This window comes from Haliotis rufescens, unplaced genomic scaffold, assembly GCF_023055435.1.
Source record: "Haliotis rufescens isolate VD_foot unplaced genomic scaffold, xgHalRufe1.0.p SCAF_4, whole genome shotgun sequence".
In the NCBI taxonomy this organism is placed as follows: Eukaryota; Metazoa; Mollusca; class Gastropoda; order Lepetellida; family Haliotidae; genus Haliotis; species Haliotis rufescens.
Window position 1 is genome coordinate 57,746,079 of NW_025964112.1, and position 17,088 is coordinate 57,763,166.

Genomic DNA, 17,088 nt, shown 5'->3' on the forward strand with positions numbered 1-17,088 from the left:
AGTCAGCGAGCCTGACCACCCGATCCCGTTAGTCGCCTTTCACGACAAGCATAGTCGCCTTTTACGGCAAGTATGGGTTGCTGAAGGCCTATTCCATCCCGAATCTTCACGGGTCTATTCGTAAAAGGATGCATCGTATTGGCGGCATGGTTGACTGCATGTAATTGTATCCTTTATGCAGTTGGATGCCAGTTTTCTCAATATAGTGTTCACAAAGGAGTTTTGACAAGCACAACTAGCTGGACGCCACAAGTATATTATCGAGTCTGTCCCAGATAATCCGGTGATTGACGTCTGGAGAAACGATCCAAGCTGTCGAACAACGTTGTCACGCTTTCGACCAAGTCTGACCACCCGACCCCTTATGTCGCTGCAATCAGCAGAGGGTCTTGCAGCTAATAATACCCTCATGCGCGGAGGAAATTTGTCAAATTTGTCAAATGACATATTTATCCATCATATGGCGCGACAAAAAAGATGCTATGCTTAAAATATGCCAGAATCAGAGAACACAAAAGTCTGTTCTCTAACAAGACCAACTGATCTGATACGTTAACGTCTTTTTCCAAATCTCCTTACCTGATGTAATTTTCGAGTTGGGACAACGCCATCCTCTTCGACAATAACATTATGGGGGCACGGGTGACCCAGACGTCTTAGGCGCCGCGATTCGCTGTACAGTTGCGTTCCTTGGGGACGCCAGAAACCTATGATTGTTGGTTCGCCCCGATTATGTTTCCAGGTTTGTCAGCATACTGTTAAAAGCGGCGTTAAACCCAACTCAAAAGCATTATACTATAGGCCCACAACATGAAAGTGACGTTATTTAACAATTGAAAAGGGTTATTTTCATTTGTTGTTTCGATATTAAAAATAACATTGAATTTCATATATTCGACGATCTTGGCATTTTGTTGTCAGATTTAGAATAAAACTGTCAATTTGATTAGAAAAGCCAATGTTCCATGTAGAAGTGAACACGTCGGAAACATTCTGAATTGTGACAAGACTGACAAGTTCAATTTATTTGTCTTGCAGAGAGAGCCTCCCTGAGAAGGTCATTGAATGTACTGTTTTAATATTGCTATTTTACTAATAAATCGTGGCATGTCGCTGTCACTTTAGCTAGAGTAGTTCTTTCCAATAGAATGGCCGCCAATAGACAATGTACGGATGAATAACTTCAAAAGTGTTCTTTCAGAAAGTATTTAACTGGCATGCCTAGCCCAATCGATAAACATATTTTTTCGGCAAACAAAACCCCGTATATTAAAATGTAATGCTTCAACGTGGCTGTTTCATGGTTATAACCGACAAGGTCGATGGCTCAATATTCATACTGACTCAAACCATATGCAAACTAAGGTCATTATTGACAGCCAACTAGATCGAGCTTAAAACGCAGAGCTACATCGAATATCATAGTAAGCAAACTCCCCGGTACCATGCTTTCATTAAATTTCGTAAGGTGTATTGTGTTTTACTCATAAATCATGTGACTTTAGAAAACATTAGTTCATTCAATGGAATGGACAAAAGCCAAAGTGCGAATGAATGACTTGTAAAGTGTACTTACAGAAGCGTATATTTATTGGCACGCCGAGCACTATCGATGGAAATAGTTTTATGAGACAAAAAACAACGTATATTGTAATGCAACTTTTTCCACATGGCTGTTTCTAGGCATAACGGATTACATTAATAGCTCAGTAGTAATATTCACTCAGTTTGCAGGCAAACCATATGAATTTAAAAGCACGTGGCTACATCGAATCTCTATGTGAGCATACTTCCGGGTACCCACTTGCATCAACTCTCAAATGTAAAGTTTATATTGTTATGTAGTTACCGTTATACAGTTACGGTCACTACAGACTATGATGAACAGCCTATAATATCTTCCATGCCCCTCATATATACCTTGTTGATAATTCGCTTCAGATCGTTACATTCAAGATCCCTCAATTCTTGCACAAGCGGCGCCACAAGGTTCAAACAATTCATCTACACAACAGTTTGCATCAGTTAGAGATCAGACCAGTGAAGATCCGGGGTAGAATAGGTCTTCAGTAACCTATGCTTGCCGTAAAAGGCGACTATTCTTGTCGAAAAAGACGACTAACGGGATCGGGTGGTCAGGCTCGGTGACTTGGTTGATTCATGTCATCGCATCCCAATTGCGTGGATCGATGGTCATGATGTCAATCACTAAATTGTCTGGTCCAGACTCGATTATTTAAAGACCGCCGTCATATAGCTGGAATATTGCTGAGTGCGGCGTTAAACAACAAACCAACCAAGCAACCAACCACGTTAGCGATTAAATTGAGTCTTCGTCTGAAATCTTTCACTCAAGCCTCTGTATGTACAATACAATGCGATCGTTAAAACCGTGGCATCAAACAGCAGGCTTCACTTTAGGGTACTGTTTTTGAAGAAACAATGAGGCATCACAGATAACGTTCATACGTATTTCTTCTTTTTACAATGTTATTCAAGCACTGTAACGAATAATGTTATCAGAATTACATTGAATTCCCTTGCAGTTATTTCCCAGTTCCCTGTTTTGTTATTAATCAGTTCTTGCTTGATGTTTCTAAAATAACAGCTTTGATTGTAATACCCCTGTGTTTCATCAACTTTCACGATAGATTTGACACCTCGTGAATGGCAGCCATAGTAAACTATTACACGTATTAAACAACTATTTGTCTTAATACTCAGAGCACGTCAAACACGACACGCAAGGGGTGCATGTTTTTCTCAAACGTTCTTTATAATCATAAAACACTCTTAATTAACAATACACGAAGTAGTACTTGCAGATGCTGTTAGCTCTTAGGAGATTGTTGGAGGGGAACGTTGTTGTCAAATACAACTTTCGTTTGATGAATATTAAGTAAAAATCACTGTTAATCTTTTCTAATACCTTTCGGGGATTGTCCTTCTCGTATCTCTGATACGAGTCAAAGGATTCAAATGCTTACAGACGATCCATCTTAAATGTACATGTTCAGTACATGTGATGTGACTATACATGTCATAGAGCAATAACGCTTGTCGTAAAAGGCGACTATGCTTGTCGTAAGAGGCGACTAAGGGATCGGGTGGTCAGGCTCGCTGACTTGGTTGATGTATGTCATCGATCCCAACTGCGTGGATCGATGCTCATGATATCAATCAATGGATTGTCTGGTCCAGACTCGATTATTTACAGACCGGCCTCATATAGCTGGAATATTGCTGAGTGCGGCGTTAAACAACAAACAAACAAATTACTGAGATGTCTACTTCAAACTGTACAGGCATTCTCATATAAGAAGATGATAATATCTGTGCACTACTCTTTGCTGATGATGTCGCTAACTCTGCAGATTCCGCAGGCAAACCCCAAGAACAAATATATTGCGTTAGCAACTTCTGTGCAAAATTGGGTATGAACCTAAATATACAAAAATCAAAGATTGTTGTATTCCGAAATGGTTCATATCTACGGCAGTATGAAAAGGGGTGTTACTGGGAATATTGCTGAGTGCGGCGTAAAACAACAAACCAACAACAACAACATAGGGCAATAATTCATAACTTACAGTGTTGAACCCCGGTCTTTGATTTGGGACTAAAACTAGCATATATGAATAAGACACTATGATGATACTATATGTTATACTTCAGACTATTCTCTTGATACAATTACTTTCCATGTTTTTTTCCTGTAGGGATGTGATTTATTCAACTTAAGCCAATTCAATTTCAGCTACACAATCGTTTTACAAATCTCCGCGACTGACGGGATCGGGTGGTCAGGCTTGTTGGCTTGGTTGATACATGTGATCGATCCCAATGGCGTGAATCGATGCTCATGATATTAATTACTGGATTGTCTGGTCCAGACTCGATTATTTACAGACCGCCGTCATATAGCTGGAATATTGCTGAGTGCGGCGTTAAACAACAAACAAACCAACCAACCATGTGTCGAGTGTCGAGTGAAAAGTCATGTTTCTGTCATTGAGTGACGGGGGAAAAGGAGATATGCTGAGCCACTCGTGGAATTATGTCCTTTCCCCGTCACTCAATGAGAGAAACATGACATTTCACGCGACACATTACATATCCTTTATATATTCCCAGTACACAGTCACAGTATACGTGCAGGAAGAAGAGGAGACGATCGCTGAGTTGATACCTATATTTTGCTGCATCAGGGAACTAACGGATGGACTTAGTCTACCTGACAAAATTTAAAGGCACCTACGGACATCCGTACTGAAGAAGCACATTTAACACACGTATTTATGCTTACAATGCATTACGCCTCAAAATTGGAATTCACAGTATTTTAATTTCTTTCCAGATCAGCGTATTGTAGTTTTATAAATATATCTACAGGAGTGACACTTTCGAGAATACAATTATAGAAACATTGCTGTTTGGAACTAATCTAAATCGAGTTAAAAATATACAAATATCTGATGACAAATATTGACTTGTGTTTTATTTCTTTTAATTTAAAGTAATATGTTTATTCCTGTGCTGTGGCAAATGCGTCTTAATCCTTGGACTGCGTGTCGCGTCCATAGTCGCACAGGCCTTCCGATTACGACAATTGCCGCGCAGGAACTGGAAAATGCATACCCATTTACGGCGTGTCAACAACCATTGATTTAGAAGTAACGACATATTCCGATTGAAAGAATCATATGCTTTCAATGATTATTTAAATTTGATGGATCTTCTATAACGCAAACAAACCGGGCCAAACATTGTATGAACGTCGTCGCAAGTTCCGAGGTTCATACAGTTAGGCCTTCACTCTATGAAGGTTCCTACTCCAATGAACGCACACAAAGTGAAAGTCAATTCTTAGATATTCAACGTAACATCAAATGGTGATCGTCATATGACAACAAACGTTCAAATAAAAGATACTCAGAAACTTAAGATTCCGGGGTAGAATAGGTCTTCAGCAACCCATGCTTGCCGTAAAATGTGACTGCTTGTCGTAAAAGGCGACTAACGGGATCGGGTGGTCAGGCTCGCTGACTTGGTTGCATTTTGATACATCACGTCATCGAACCCAATTGCGTGGATCGATGGTCATGATATTAATCACTGGATTGTCTGATCCAGACTCGGTTATTTACAGACCGCCGTCATATAGCTGGAATATTGCTGAGTGAGGCGTTAAACAACAAACCAACAAACTAAACCAGGTATATATATATGCATATAGCAATAAGTTACACTGAGGTCCATAGAAGTGCGCCTTGTTTGATTAACCTTCTACTACTATCATTAAGAAACGGGATTTGTACCTTTGTATGGCGAAAATATTCAGCCAAATCACTTGAAATAAGGATTGGTGAATGTTTAAAATTCGTCTATTGTATCCAGAAAATTTTATAACAGGACACGTTAGGTTAACGCTAATATTCTAATGTCTGCATATGACATGATGACCTCGCAAATGAAATGTTTATTCTGTCCAACGTTTGCATAATAAATTTACTAAAATGGTGCATAATTTGAAAATGAATTGAAAATGCGAATTTATATTTTGGAGATATGACTATTGAAATTAATTTTCTCAAATATAACAATTTAAACGCATTCCAACTTTAATAACGTAATTCGGGAAAGTTCAATCAAATTTACAAAATTTATGTTCGCGTTGGGTTTAACCTGTGTATGTTTAAATAAGAGGATCATTTATTCAAATGATTATTTTTTATCAGGAATAAATATGAGACATATTGATTTATTGGTCTCATGGTTAACGAATCATCGACTCTTTGAAATCACACACCCTCTTTACAGCGCCTTGTGCTAAAATAGATCTAGCTGACAGGGGTAAGAAGCGCTAGCGTAAAAATAATCCAGGAGGCTAAAGGTTAAACATATAGATGATCACTCATATATACCTCGAAATGTCAGTTTTGTTGAGCGGACATTGATTCGTAAGGACAAAGGGATTATGTATTAGAATATAGTGCAGAAAGTTGACACTGAATAGTTCCGTAGGATTTGTAGTCCGTGGCCATTGTTATCGAGAGCCTAATGTCCTGACATTTGCGGTCATTTCCCGACACTACTAATCCTGAGAATACCGTCGAAGTGTGGCATCCACGACGCCGGTACCGGTTACAGAAGATTACGACACAACGCCAAGCAAAGATTTAGAATGTTTCATGTGCTTCCATCTTATGATTACTTATGGTAGAATAACTTATAATGCTTGAATTATCGAGTGAAATAACTTTACGCTCACATGTACATCATAGTGATTCTCAATGGTGAATTGACATGTTGCCACATTCACTTTTTGACAAATCTGGCTCGATTGGCCAGGGAATTCTTCATACAGATGACTTCTTCCAATTTTCAAAATTGTCGATTTCCCCTTTATGTCAAAAAACACAGCATATGCTGAAATGTTTGGTGTTTAGACATAACATGTATTTTAGGAAAGCGAGAACAAATGTTTTCTGCAACAAGCATCACTGGACATTCGTTAAAATGTATTCACTTAAGAGTATAAGATCACTGGACTCTGTGAAACAAGTCAAAATGTGTCATAACTACTGATTATGAGAAGGGAGACACGTATGGTGTTGGACGTCATACCTTCAGGCTGTTTTGTACGGAAGCGTAGTAGGGCCGAGGTGAAAATCTTTTTTGTCTAAGTATCTCCTACGTAGGACTTATTATCTCCTACGTAGGAGATAGTGATTTTAGGACATACTAAGTCCTACGTAAGAGATAGTAAGTCCTAGGACTTACTAAGTCCTACGTAGGAGATAGTAAGTCAAACGTAGGAGATACTAAGTCCTACGTCGGGGATAGTAATTCTAGACCATACTAAGTCCTACGTAGGAGATAGTAAGTCCTACGTAGGAAATACGTAGACAAAAGATATTTTCACCGTTGCCCCACTACGCTTCCGTAGTTTTGACATTTTGAGCAAATGTTTTGGTACTTTTATATTTCATTACATTACCTTTTTCCTTGACAACTTGAATCATCCTTGGCGTGATGAGCATATCAAATTTTGTTAAGTGTCCATGGTTGGTACGTTGTTTAACGCCGCACTCAGTAATATTCCAGCTATATGACGGCGGTCTGTAAATAATCGAGTCTGGGCGAGACAATCTAGTGCTTGACATCATGAGCATCGATCAATGCAATTGGAATCGTCGACCTGCGTCAACCAAATCAGCAAGCCTGACCACACGATCCCGTTAGTCGCCTTTTACGACAAGCACAGTCGCCTTTAACGGCAAGCATGGGTTGCTGAAGACCTATTCTACCCCGGATCTTCACGCCAGGAAATAATCCACCAAGAGTATCTGCCGAAACAGATTCCATTGGGCGTAAAACGGGAAATAATGACGAAAAATATATGAATGGATCACTAAAAATTAGTAATGACAACATGTGCTGCGAAAAGGGGTTAGCATGCACTGCTCTACCGGTAGCAGCCGCCACTCAGATTATTTTCATAAAAAGTAAGCGTTTGTTAGTAACGCTTCATCCAGCAATATCCAGCATACATACAGAGATTTGTAAAACCGTTGTTAAATCAAATCTATATTTGATTATAAATTAATCACATCGCTAGGTTGGTTTGTTGTTTAGCGTCGCACTCAGCTTTATTCAAGCTATATAACGGCGGTTTGTAAATAATGGAGTTTGGACCAGACAATCCAGTGATTAATATCATGCGTATCGATCCACGCATATGATGATAGATAACATGTAACTAACAAGCATTTTTGTCCAAATCAAAAAAGAATAAAATAAGAAATTTAAACCTTTCACCTTTAATTTTCTTACATAAACTGTCCGTCTATTATTGGATTCTGGAGACAGAAATGGATTCACCATTTTGCTTTTAATGCTTGACATTTACAAATAAACTATACATTATCACATATCTTTCTCCACCTGACATCTACTTTTCAAGTGATAAGCTATTGATTTCCTCTGAATGTAATATGTCTGTGAAGGGCTTCTTTGGACAAAGTCATACACAGTACCAATCTAAGATGATCCACAGTTCCGTCAAGAGCTCAGTAGACAAGTATAATTAGATCGGTAGTAAGAGGTGCAGCGATTCCAACAGAGGTGTCCTGAGGGGAATAGTAAACAGGCATCAGACCTAGACATGAAATATTGTTAAAACATACCCTATGCAGACGGACTGTTTGAAACTCTTTCAAATGGCCTGTCGCATTGTTTGAGATTCTATCATTGGTTACAGGACAGTACAAGAAAACATTGATGCAGAGCATCAAATTTCCCCGCCATATGTGATGCCTCACAAACGCATAATTATGATGTAACTGAAAAGGAGTATAAGTATATTAACCACAAATAAAACAACATTGTTGTGGAATTTTTATTTTATTTTGAGTATTGGGCAATACAGTTGATACATGTGCATAGTGAAGGTAGGTCTATTTGATAACAGTTTTCTTGTTAAACACGCACTCTGGTGGACTGTAAATAATCAAGTCTGGACCAGACAATCCAGCAATTGACATCAAGAGCATCAAACTACGCAATTGGAATATGATCTCATGCATCAACCAAATCAGCTAGGCTGACTACCCAATCCTGTTCATCGCCTCTTACAGGAAGTATGGGTTGCTGAAGATCTATTCTAACCTGGGTCTTTATAAAAAAAAGTAGATCAAAGGAAATGGAAGGAATTTCTGGCACAAATGTAAACATGTGGGAATGATATCAAAACTGCCAACAATATTGGCAGATTCACATACTCAAATAATAGATCACATTCTTTTTACACTTGGCAAAATGGAACATTTGGTTATAATAATGTAAATGAAAATACAAAAGTCATACTAGATGAGGTCTTTTGGGCATAACCGCAGATAAACATACTCAAAATATTATCACATAGGTTTTTGCACTTGGCAAAATGAGGCATTTGGTTTGAATACTCTTAATGCAGGTAATACAAAGGCAGTTATTTTTGGCACAAAAATATACATTTAGAAAAACATCGAAAAACCTACAATATTGTCAGTTGCATTAAATGGAATGATATGACTTTGTTTTCTGGCCCATGGCAGCCCAAATAAGGGCTCCATTGGCATATGGCAACTGTTAGAACAATGTATGTTGTACAAAAGGAAAACACTTTTTAAAAAAACAAACCAAAAAAAACCCCCAAAACAGTGAACATGTGGAAAGGTATGAAAAACAATCTACATTAATGGCAGATGCATATAACCAAGTAATAAAATAACCTGGTCTTTGCACTTAATTATGCATTTTGTCATATCATACGTGAATATAATGAAGCTTGAGCACATGATATGGAAGTTGTAGTGTAAAAAGTAAATGGCACATGCTTAATGAAATGAAATGGTATAATCATATCAAAATAATAAAACAACCTGGTCTTTACAAAAAGTTATGCATTTTGTCATAACATACGTGAATACAACTGTATAATGAAACTTTAGCACATGATATGGAAGTTGTAGTGTAAAAAAGTAAATGGCACATGCTTAATGAAATGAAATGGTATGGTATAATCATAGATGTCATAAAACTGGCAACATAAGGATTTGAGTCACAATATGCTGTAGCTGTCATTTATTTTGAGTATTGGGCAATACAGTTGATACATGTGCACAGTGTAGGTAGGTCTTTTTGATAACAGGTTTCTTGTTAAACACGCACTCAGCATTATTCCAGCTATTGACGGTGGACTGTAAATAATCAAGTCTGGACCAGACAATCCAGTGATTGACATCAAGAGCATCAAACTACGCAATTGGAATATGATGTCATGCATCAACCAAATCAGCTAGGCTGACTACCCAATCCTGTTCGTCGCCTCTTACAGCAAGTATGGGTTGCTGTAGATCTATTCTAACCTGGGTCTTTATTAAAAAAAGAAACGGAAGGAATTTCTAGCACAAATGTAAACATGTGGAAATGATATCAAAACTGCCAACAATATTGGCAGATTCACATACTCAAATAATAGATCACATTCTTTTTACACTTGGCAAAATGGAACATTTGGTTATTATAATGTAAATGAAAATACAAAGGGCTTCATATGGCAAAAAGTCATTCTAGATGAGGTCTTTTGGGCATAACCGCAGATAAACATACTCAAAATATTATCACATAGTTTTTTGCACTTGGCAAAATGAGGCATTGGGTTTAAATACTGTAAATGCAGGTGATACAATGGCAGTTATTTTTGGCACAAAAATATACATTTAGAAAAACATCGAAAAACCTACAATATTGTCAGTTGCATTAAATGGAATGATATGACTTTGTTTTCTGGCCCATGGCAGCCCAAATAAGGGCTCCTTTGGCATATGGCAACTGTTAGAACAATGTATGTTGTACAAAAGGAAAACACTTTTTAAAAAAACAAACCAAAAAAAAACCCCAAAACAGTGAACATGTGGAAAGGTATGAAAAACAATCTACATTAATGGCAGATGCATATAACCAAGTAATAAAATAACCTGGTCTTTGCACATAATTATGCATTTTGTCATATCATACGTGAATATAATGAAGCTTGAGCACATGAGTGAGTTAGTATGGTTTTACGCTGCTTTTACCAATATTTCAGCAATATCACGCCGGGGGGACACCAGAAATGGGCTTCACACATTGTACCCATGTCGGGAATCGAACCCGGGTCTTCGGTGTGACGAGCAAATGCTTTAACCACTAGGCAACCCGACCGCCCCCTTGAGCACATAATATAAAAGTTGTAGTGTAAAAAAGTAAATGGCACATGCTTAATGAAATGAAATGACTCATACATGTCATAAAACTGGCAACATAAGGATTGAGTCACAATATGCTGTAGCTTTCCAAAACAACATATGATAATGACACATGCTTAATGAAATGAAATGTTATACTCATACATGTCATAAAACTGGCAACATAAGGATTGAGTCACAATATGCTGTAGCTTTCAAAAACAACCTATGTTAATGACACATGCTTAATGAAATGAAATGTTATGGTATAACGGTACTCATACTTGTCATAAAATTAGCAACATAAAGATTTGAGTCACAATATGCTGTAGCTTTCCAAAACAACCTATGATAATGATACATGCTTAATGAAATTGTATGTTATACTCATACATGTCATAAAACTGGCAACATAAAGATTTGAGGCACAATATGCTGTAGCTGTCAAAAACAACCTATGTTAATGACACTTGCTTAATGAAATGAAATGTTATGGTATACGCATACATGTCATAAAACTGGCAACATAAAGATTTGAGTCACAATATGCTGTAGCTGTCAAAAACAACCTATGTTAATGACACATGCTTAATGAAATGAAATGTTATAGTATACGCATACATGTCATAAAACTGGCAACATAAGGATTTGAATCACAATATGCTGTAGCTTTCAAAAACAGCTTACAAACATGGCAGATGTCTAAATAAATGAAGTGGTATTATCATACGTTGTAAAAATGACAACATATGCTTTTGAGTCTGAAGCTTTCAAAAACAGTTGACAGATAAGAACTGTATTTAGATTGACACATTCTGGAATGTTCCTTTTTGGATCACACAGGAAAATGTTAGTGGCAATTTGTTTGCTATTTGCTCCACAAGACTTTCCTCAGAATCCAAATTGCATGTTTCACCAATTAATTTTTCTAGGTCTTCTTGAAAGATTGAAAATTTGGACGGCTGTTCATTATGTTTGTACATCAGGGACATGAAGCATGTCTTTGAGGGTGTATCCTTGTCTTCCAACTGACAAGTTGGGCATTTCTGACTGACCAATTTTTTCTTTCTGCATTCTGAAAAAGAATTAAAATTTGTTATATAAAAATCTGGTGTTTGTATATGGAATGGTCAGTATGTATTCAATTTTCATACAATATTTTCTGAGTTGGGTTAATAAAGCCAAGGCTTAAAACTAAAATATTTTAAAAATTATATATATCATAAAAAGTGGAGCATAAACATACTATGTGATTAATGAAAGATTATGTAAATGAGTAATTACTTTGGTTGCGACAACATTCATAAACTGAAACACTCAGGAATTCGGTGATGGACACTCCTGGTTTTAGTCCAGGTGCAGCAGCAGTTTGGAAATCAGGATCATCAAGTTTGTCCTCCGGGTTAACTTGTATGTTGGCAGCGTCTGGGAGAAACTGTACAAAAATATGAAGGATTAAAATACAAGTGACTCAGTGGAGTGACAGAAATATTGCAGGTGATGATATTTAAAGAAACATACACATTATGTTATATTTGTTTAATTTCTTCATTTAGCTTATAAGATAGATGAGGTCTGATGTGTAGATGGGAACAATTTGGTCCCTTTGACAGTATTTCTTTTATAACACTGTGTCGGCTTAATGTTGAAGGAAATTACATTTACCATTTAGGTGAAACCCATGGGCATACCTAGAAAACGTAACTAGGGCAAACCAGGTTTCATACCTACAACGATTGGTTCCTGGTGTGGCGAAGGCAATAGCGATAGATTAGACGGCTGGAACATTCGTGCACCTGTAAATACATAGAATACTTGTTTACCTGACAATCAGTGGTGACAGTAGTCGTTAACTGGTTTCAGCCTTGGTATGTTGACTTATACAGCCCAGTAAGCTGTACTGTGTCGGATGGACTAAAAGTCATCTCGGCGTTCCTCTCGAACAGACAGACCTTGACTGTGCTGGTGGAATCTTTGACGCTTAGGCAGCGAATAGGAAGTGCACTATCTCGGGCATACTTCGGTGGGGAAATCTAGGGAAAAATGTAGAAGAGATACATCAACTTTTATCAATATATTATACATATGAACAAAGTATGACACATGAGCTGGTTCAATTTAAAATGTCTGCACCAACATCAAGTAACTTGATGTTCAAGGGGTTTTTTGTTTATTTTTTAAGGCAGCTGCTCAGTTACACTACAATACCATTAAGAATGCAGAATGCCAAATGTGTATTACCTGTACAACTTTTCCAGTGATAGCACTCCTGCCAGCAGTCTGGAGTGCCTCAGATATTGTTGATGGGGTTCCCGTTGTAGGAACATCCTCTGGCAGCAAATGCATTTCATCTCTGAGATGATCTGGCACAGTAATTGGTGCTGTGAATGTTATTGGGCAATTAGAATTGACGATGAGAGTCCCTTCTCTTTTCGTCACTTTGACAAATTTGTAGGTCTTACCAATGAATATGGTAGAAAATTTGTGGCACTGATATATTCGGAAGACTTTGACTTCCTTCTCCGTAGCGCCGATCACATTAAAAAAGGTGTAAGTTTTGCCTCCTTTGCTGAGCTTTTGAACAGACTTAGACTTGTTCAAGATCTTTGCTACGACATCTTCTTGCGGTGATGCAGCCTAGGCAAAACGGATAACATAAGTGGTTTGTCGGAGAAATTTAACATCATTACAATGCAACATTTTGTTTCTTTTTACCATCATACATGATATAATTATATGTATTATATATTAATCTTGATCGAAGGCAAGAATGTACTTAAGTTGTCTTATGAATATAAATTGGGAATCAAATGGACATTGATTTTGCTTATGCATGCACAGCACCAATTCCACTGACATCAATAAGCAGTTGCAGAGTGACAATTAGTATTTGAAAAAATGCACTAAACTATGATTTTGATAGAATCATAGGTCATACTGTTCAAACAACCAGTCGTATAATAAATATGAAAAAATTCCAGATGGAAATAAAAATATGTACATAAGTTCAAACATGTTAAAACAATGACAATACTAAAATGTTACATGTTACAAGTGAAAACGTATTGAAAAATATTTACATTGATTGATTTATGTGTCACTTGGTTTATGTCGTAGACGATCATATTCTTCAAGGACATCCTCAAATGGTTGAATTACCTTTGGATCAAAAGACAAAAGTGCCAAACCATTGATGTTTTTGACTCTACTGAGTGCAACATATGCCATGCCATTTTGGAAAATACTAGGGCCTAAATCTACAAGTGCACAATTTTAAAGATAAACCTTGAACTTTATGAATTGTACATGCAAATGCTAGCACAAGAGGAAATTGCCTTCTTATTATTCGTCTCCCTTTGAAAATAAATTCATGTTCAACTGACTCAATAGGAATTGCATTTTGCCTGTGAGGTACACGAAGAATACTCCCTATAGTTGCATCATCAAATAGAACATTGATTGTACTCATAATTCCATTTATGTCAAATTCTACAGAGTCAACAACTCCCATTGCTCCATTGACTAGACCTTGATTCGTATGCATATTTTTCATCAACATTACACGTGTATATTTTGAAATTTTCAATGTTCTCTCCAAGCCACCAGCTAACCTATCATCTGGTATCATTTCAAGAGGAACTGATTCAAATGGCGACAATGTATCATCACCAGAAAAATAATGTTCCGCTACACTTGTATATGTCACACACTGAAGGTTATTTTGACATTTTTTATTGTAGATTTTAACACTTTTTCTGAGTGGATAAAAGTGCAAGGCTGACTGGAATTCTGGCAAATGAGCATGATTGAGTCGTGATTTAAGTAAGTCAATATCATCAGCGGTCAACACACCGACACGTGCTCGGTTCAGTAGTAAAGCATATTCTTTATCAGATGACTGTCTCATATTTTCCTTGAGAAATATTGGTTTGAATAGTTGCCATAAGATTGTATTATGAAAAACAAATCTATTAAGAACAGGCCGTATTTGAAAGAAATCTCCGACAACAATGACATTTAAGCCACCAAACACATGCTCATTTCCAGTAACGTCAATCAATCTGCGATTAATCACTGTAAACATTTGATCACCTACCATACTTATTTCATCAATAATTATGGTATGAACATGCTGAAATTTTCTTTGAAGTTGTGAAAGTGCGTAGCTTGAAAGTGATTGGTACTCTATATATTTTTGCACAGGTATTCTTAAAAGACTTTTCAAAATCCTGTAACGTTTGGTGGGATGTCTTGTATTTAAATGCACAACACACTTTGTTGAACGAAGCAGATGCAAGTTTCCAAGTCTATATGCTGCTTCTTGACTGGTCATACGCCGGTGTTTCAATACGCATAAACCAATTCGATGAAGTCTTTGGTACGCTGAAATCTGTTGGTTATCTTTGAAAATATCATTAATAAGACGACCAAGAGCATTTTTAAGTTCATCTGGCTCAGCTTTACAAATGTAAGTGCATACATAGTAAGCAGCTCCCTCGGCATTACTTACTACTTGAATGTCCATGTTGGCTCTCCAATGTTTCAGAATGGAAGGATTATACGCATTAATAAATGCAGACTCTGTTGAACGTTTCGTACAATAAAATGTACCCTTGTTCTTTGATGATGTTTGAATATTATAAACTGCATGAGTAGAAATACATGGCGGCTTTGGAAAACCAAATCTGCATACAGAACGAGGATTTTTCAAACAGTAGTTTGAATGAGAATGACTTTGAAGTTTAATAACTAAATCGTGTAATTCTTCATCTTCAGTTTTGTTTGGTAGATTTGTTTTGACAACTTCATCTATGTATGGCAGAAACAGAGGAAGTGTTTCAGCGTTTAATTCCTTAGGTAGTTCACGTATCCAAAGAAACATATGTATGTGAGGGCTTCCACGGTTCTGAAATTCCACACGTGCAAAATAATCTTCAACTGTACCAAGCGGTTTTGTCCGACCAAGTATTACATGCTTTAACAACATGTTGAAGCGTCTGTCAAAATGTGTTGCTGCAAGCAGAGGATCACTCTGCATAGAATGGCCAAATGAAGCCCTTTTGCATGCGTCTTCAAAGTTGAGATCTTCAATTGTCATACCCAACTCAGGCCAGTGTAAGTCATCTGTTGACAAAGTCATAAAAATTGTTGGTGGGCCTAAATTTCGGAACATAGCTAATAAGTCATACAAAGCATTTTTGAAGTATGCGACAGTTCCTTTTATCTTTTTCATGAACATGTATGAATTTTCCAAAATCTGAGGATTTTGTGATATGGTGCGAACATCACCAGCTGTAACCATGGAGGAGGTGCCTGCAAGAATGAAGACCATGTTGATGTTTCATTTTCAGATTGATGCTTATTTGCTTACCAAGCATCATTTTATCATATGAAACGGCTGTATGAAGTAAATATGTCAAATCTTTACGAAACTTTGGGTTTTTGTTATATAAACGACATTTGAAATACATGGACGGCTGGATTGATTTTAACCGTTGTTGTTTGAAACCATTGTTTCCATTCTGGAATAGCCAAGGAAATGCCATTTCTTCGCCATATTGAATTGCATAAATATCAACAGGTTTTTCAGTGATGGATGGTACATTAATCATTTTGTTGCCAGATTCTGATTCAGGACGGTTCTTCTCATTTACTTGTGAATGTTCACTTTCCATTTGCTGAAAGTTTTTTTCAGCAGCAGATGCTGGTTTACAGTCGAATTCAACGGGGTAACTGTTGCACTGTCCAATGACTCAACCTCATCAATACTGACAGTATTGTCAATATTAGCATCACATAACTGATCTATTATTTCTTCAGATTTGCCAATTTCAATGTCTTTGTATAAATGGTTATTGTACTTCAGCCAGTGAATCGCCTCATATAATCTCTTAGGTGACACTTGAAATGACTGTGAAATTTGTGGACTTTTGTGCAGAAAATGGACGGCAACCAAATTGGAATCTTCCAAAGGATGAGGTATCTGTTCGCTATTCTTTGAATTGGTGATGGTAGATTTAGTACTAATCCCTTTTCAGCATATTTACCGCCTGGGAGAATTGTCACAGTCATAAACACAGATATCATACAAATTAGTTTCTTTTCAATTTGTGTTAACACTTTTAGTGTTGGAGGTGTTTCAGGAACTGCCAGGTTATTTGCTTGATGTGCAATATTTGGCATATCATTTTTGGCAAGATAATGTTCACAAGTACGGCACAAGATAGATCCTTCAATCAATCCAAGGTTTTGAGATTGTGTATTTTCTTTTCTTAAATGTGTTGTCTGATCATAATACAAGAAGCGCTCACAACAT

General features: G+C 37.1%; 1 protein-coding gene across 1 annotated transcript; it reads right to left on the reverse strand.

Moving 5' to 3' along the window:
* Positions 1–11,572: 11,572 nt before the first annotated feature.
* On the reverse strand, positions 11,573–15,297 carry LOC124115791. The gene is made up of 5 exons (XM_046476912.2): positions 15,283–15,297; positions 13,014–13,409; positions 12,635–12,805; positions 12,057–12,207; positions 11,573–11,847 (listed from the first exon to the last, which is right to left on the reverse strand). Exons 1-5 carry the CDS (start codon positions 15,295–15,297, stop codon positions 11,573–11,575), a joined length of 1,008 nt encoding a protein of 335 aa, XP_046332868.2.
* Between the last annotated feature and the right edge of the window lie 1,791 nt (positions 15,298–17,088).

What these genes read in the sequence shown, in the direction of transcription:
- LOC124115791 (XM_046476912.2), bottom strand. An exon ending in TCACTGGAAAAGTTGTACAG is followed by an intron (nt 12,806 to 13,013) that starts GTAATACACATT and finishes ATTTTTCCCTAG; the next exon opens with ATTTCCCCACCGAAGTATGC. An exon ending in ATAAGTCAACATACCAAGGC is followed by an intron (nt 12,208 to 12,634) that starts TGAAACCAGTTA and finishes ATTTTTGTACAG; the next exon opens with TTTCTCCCAGACGCTGCCAA.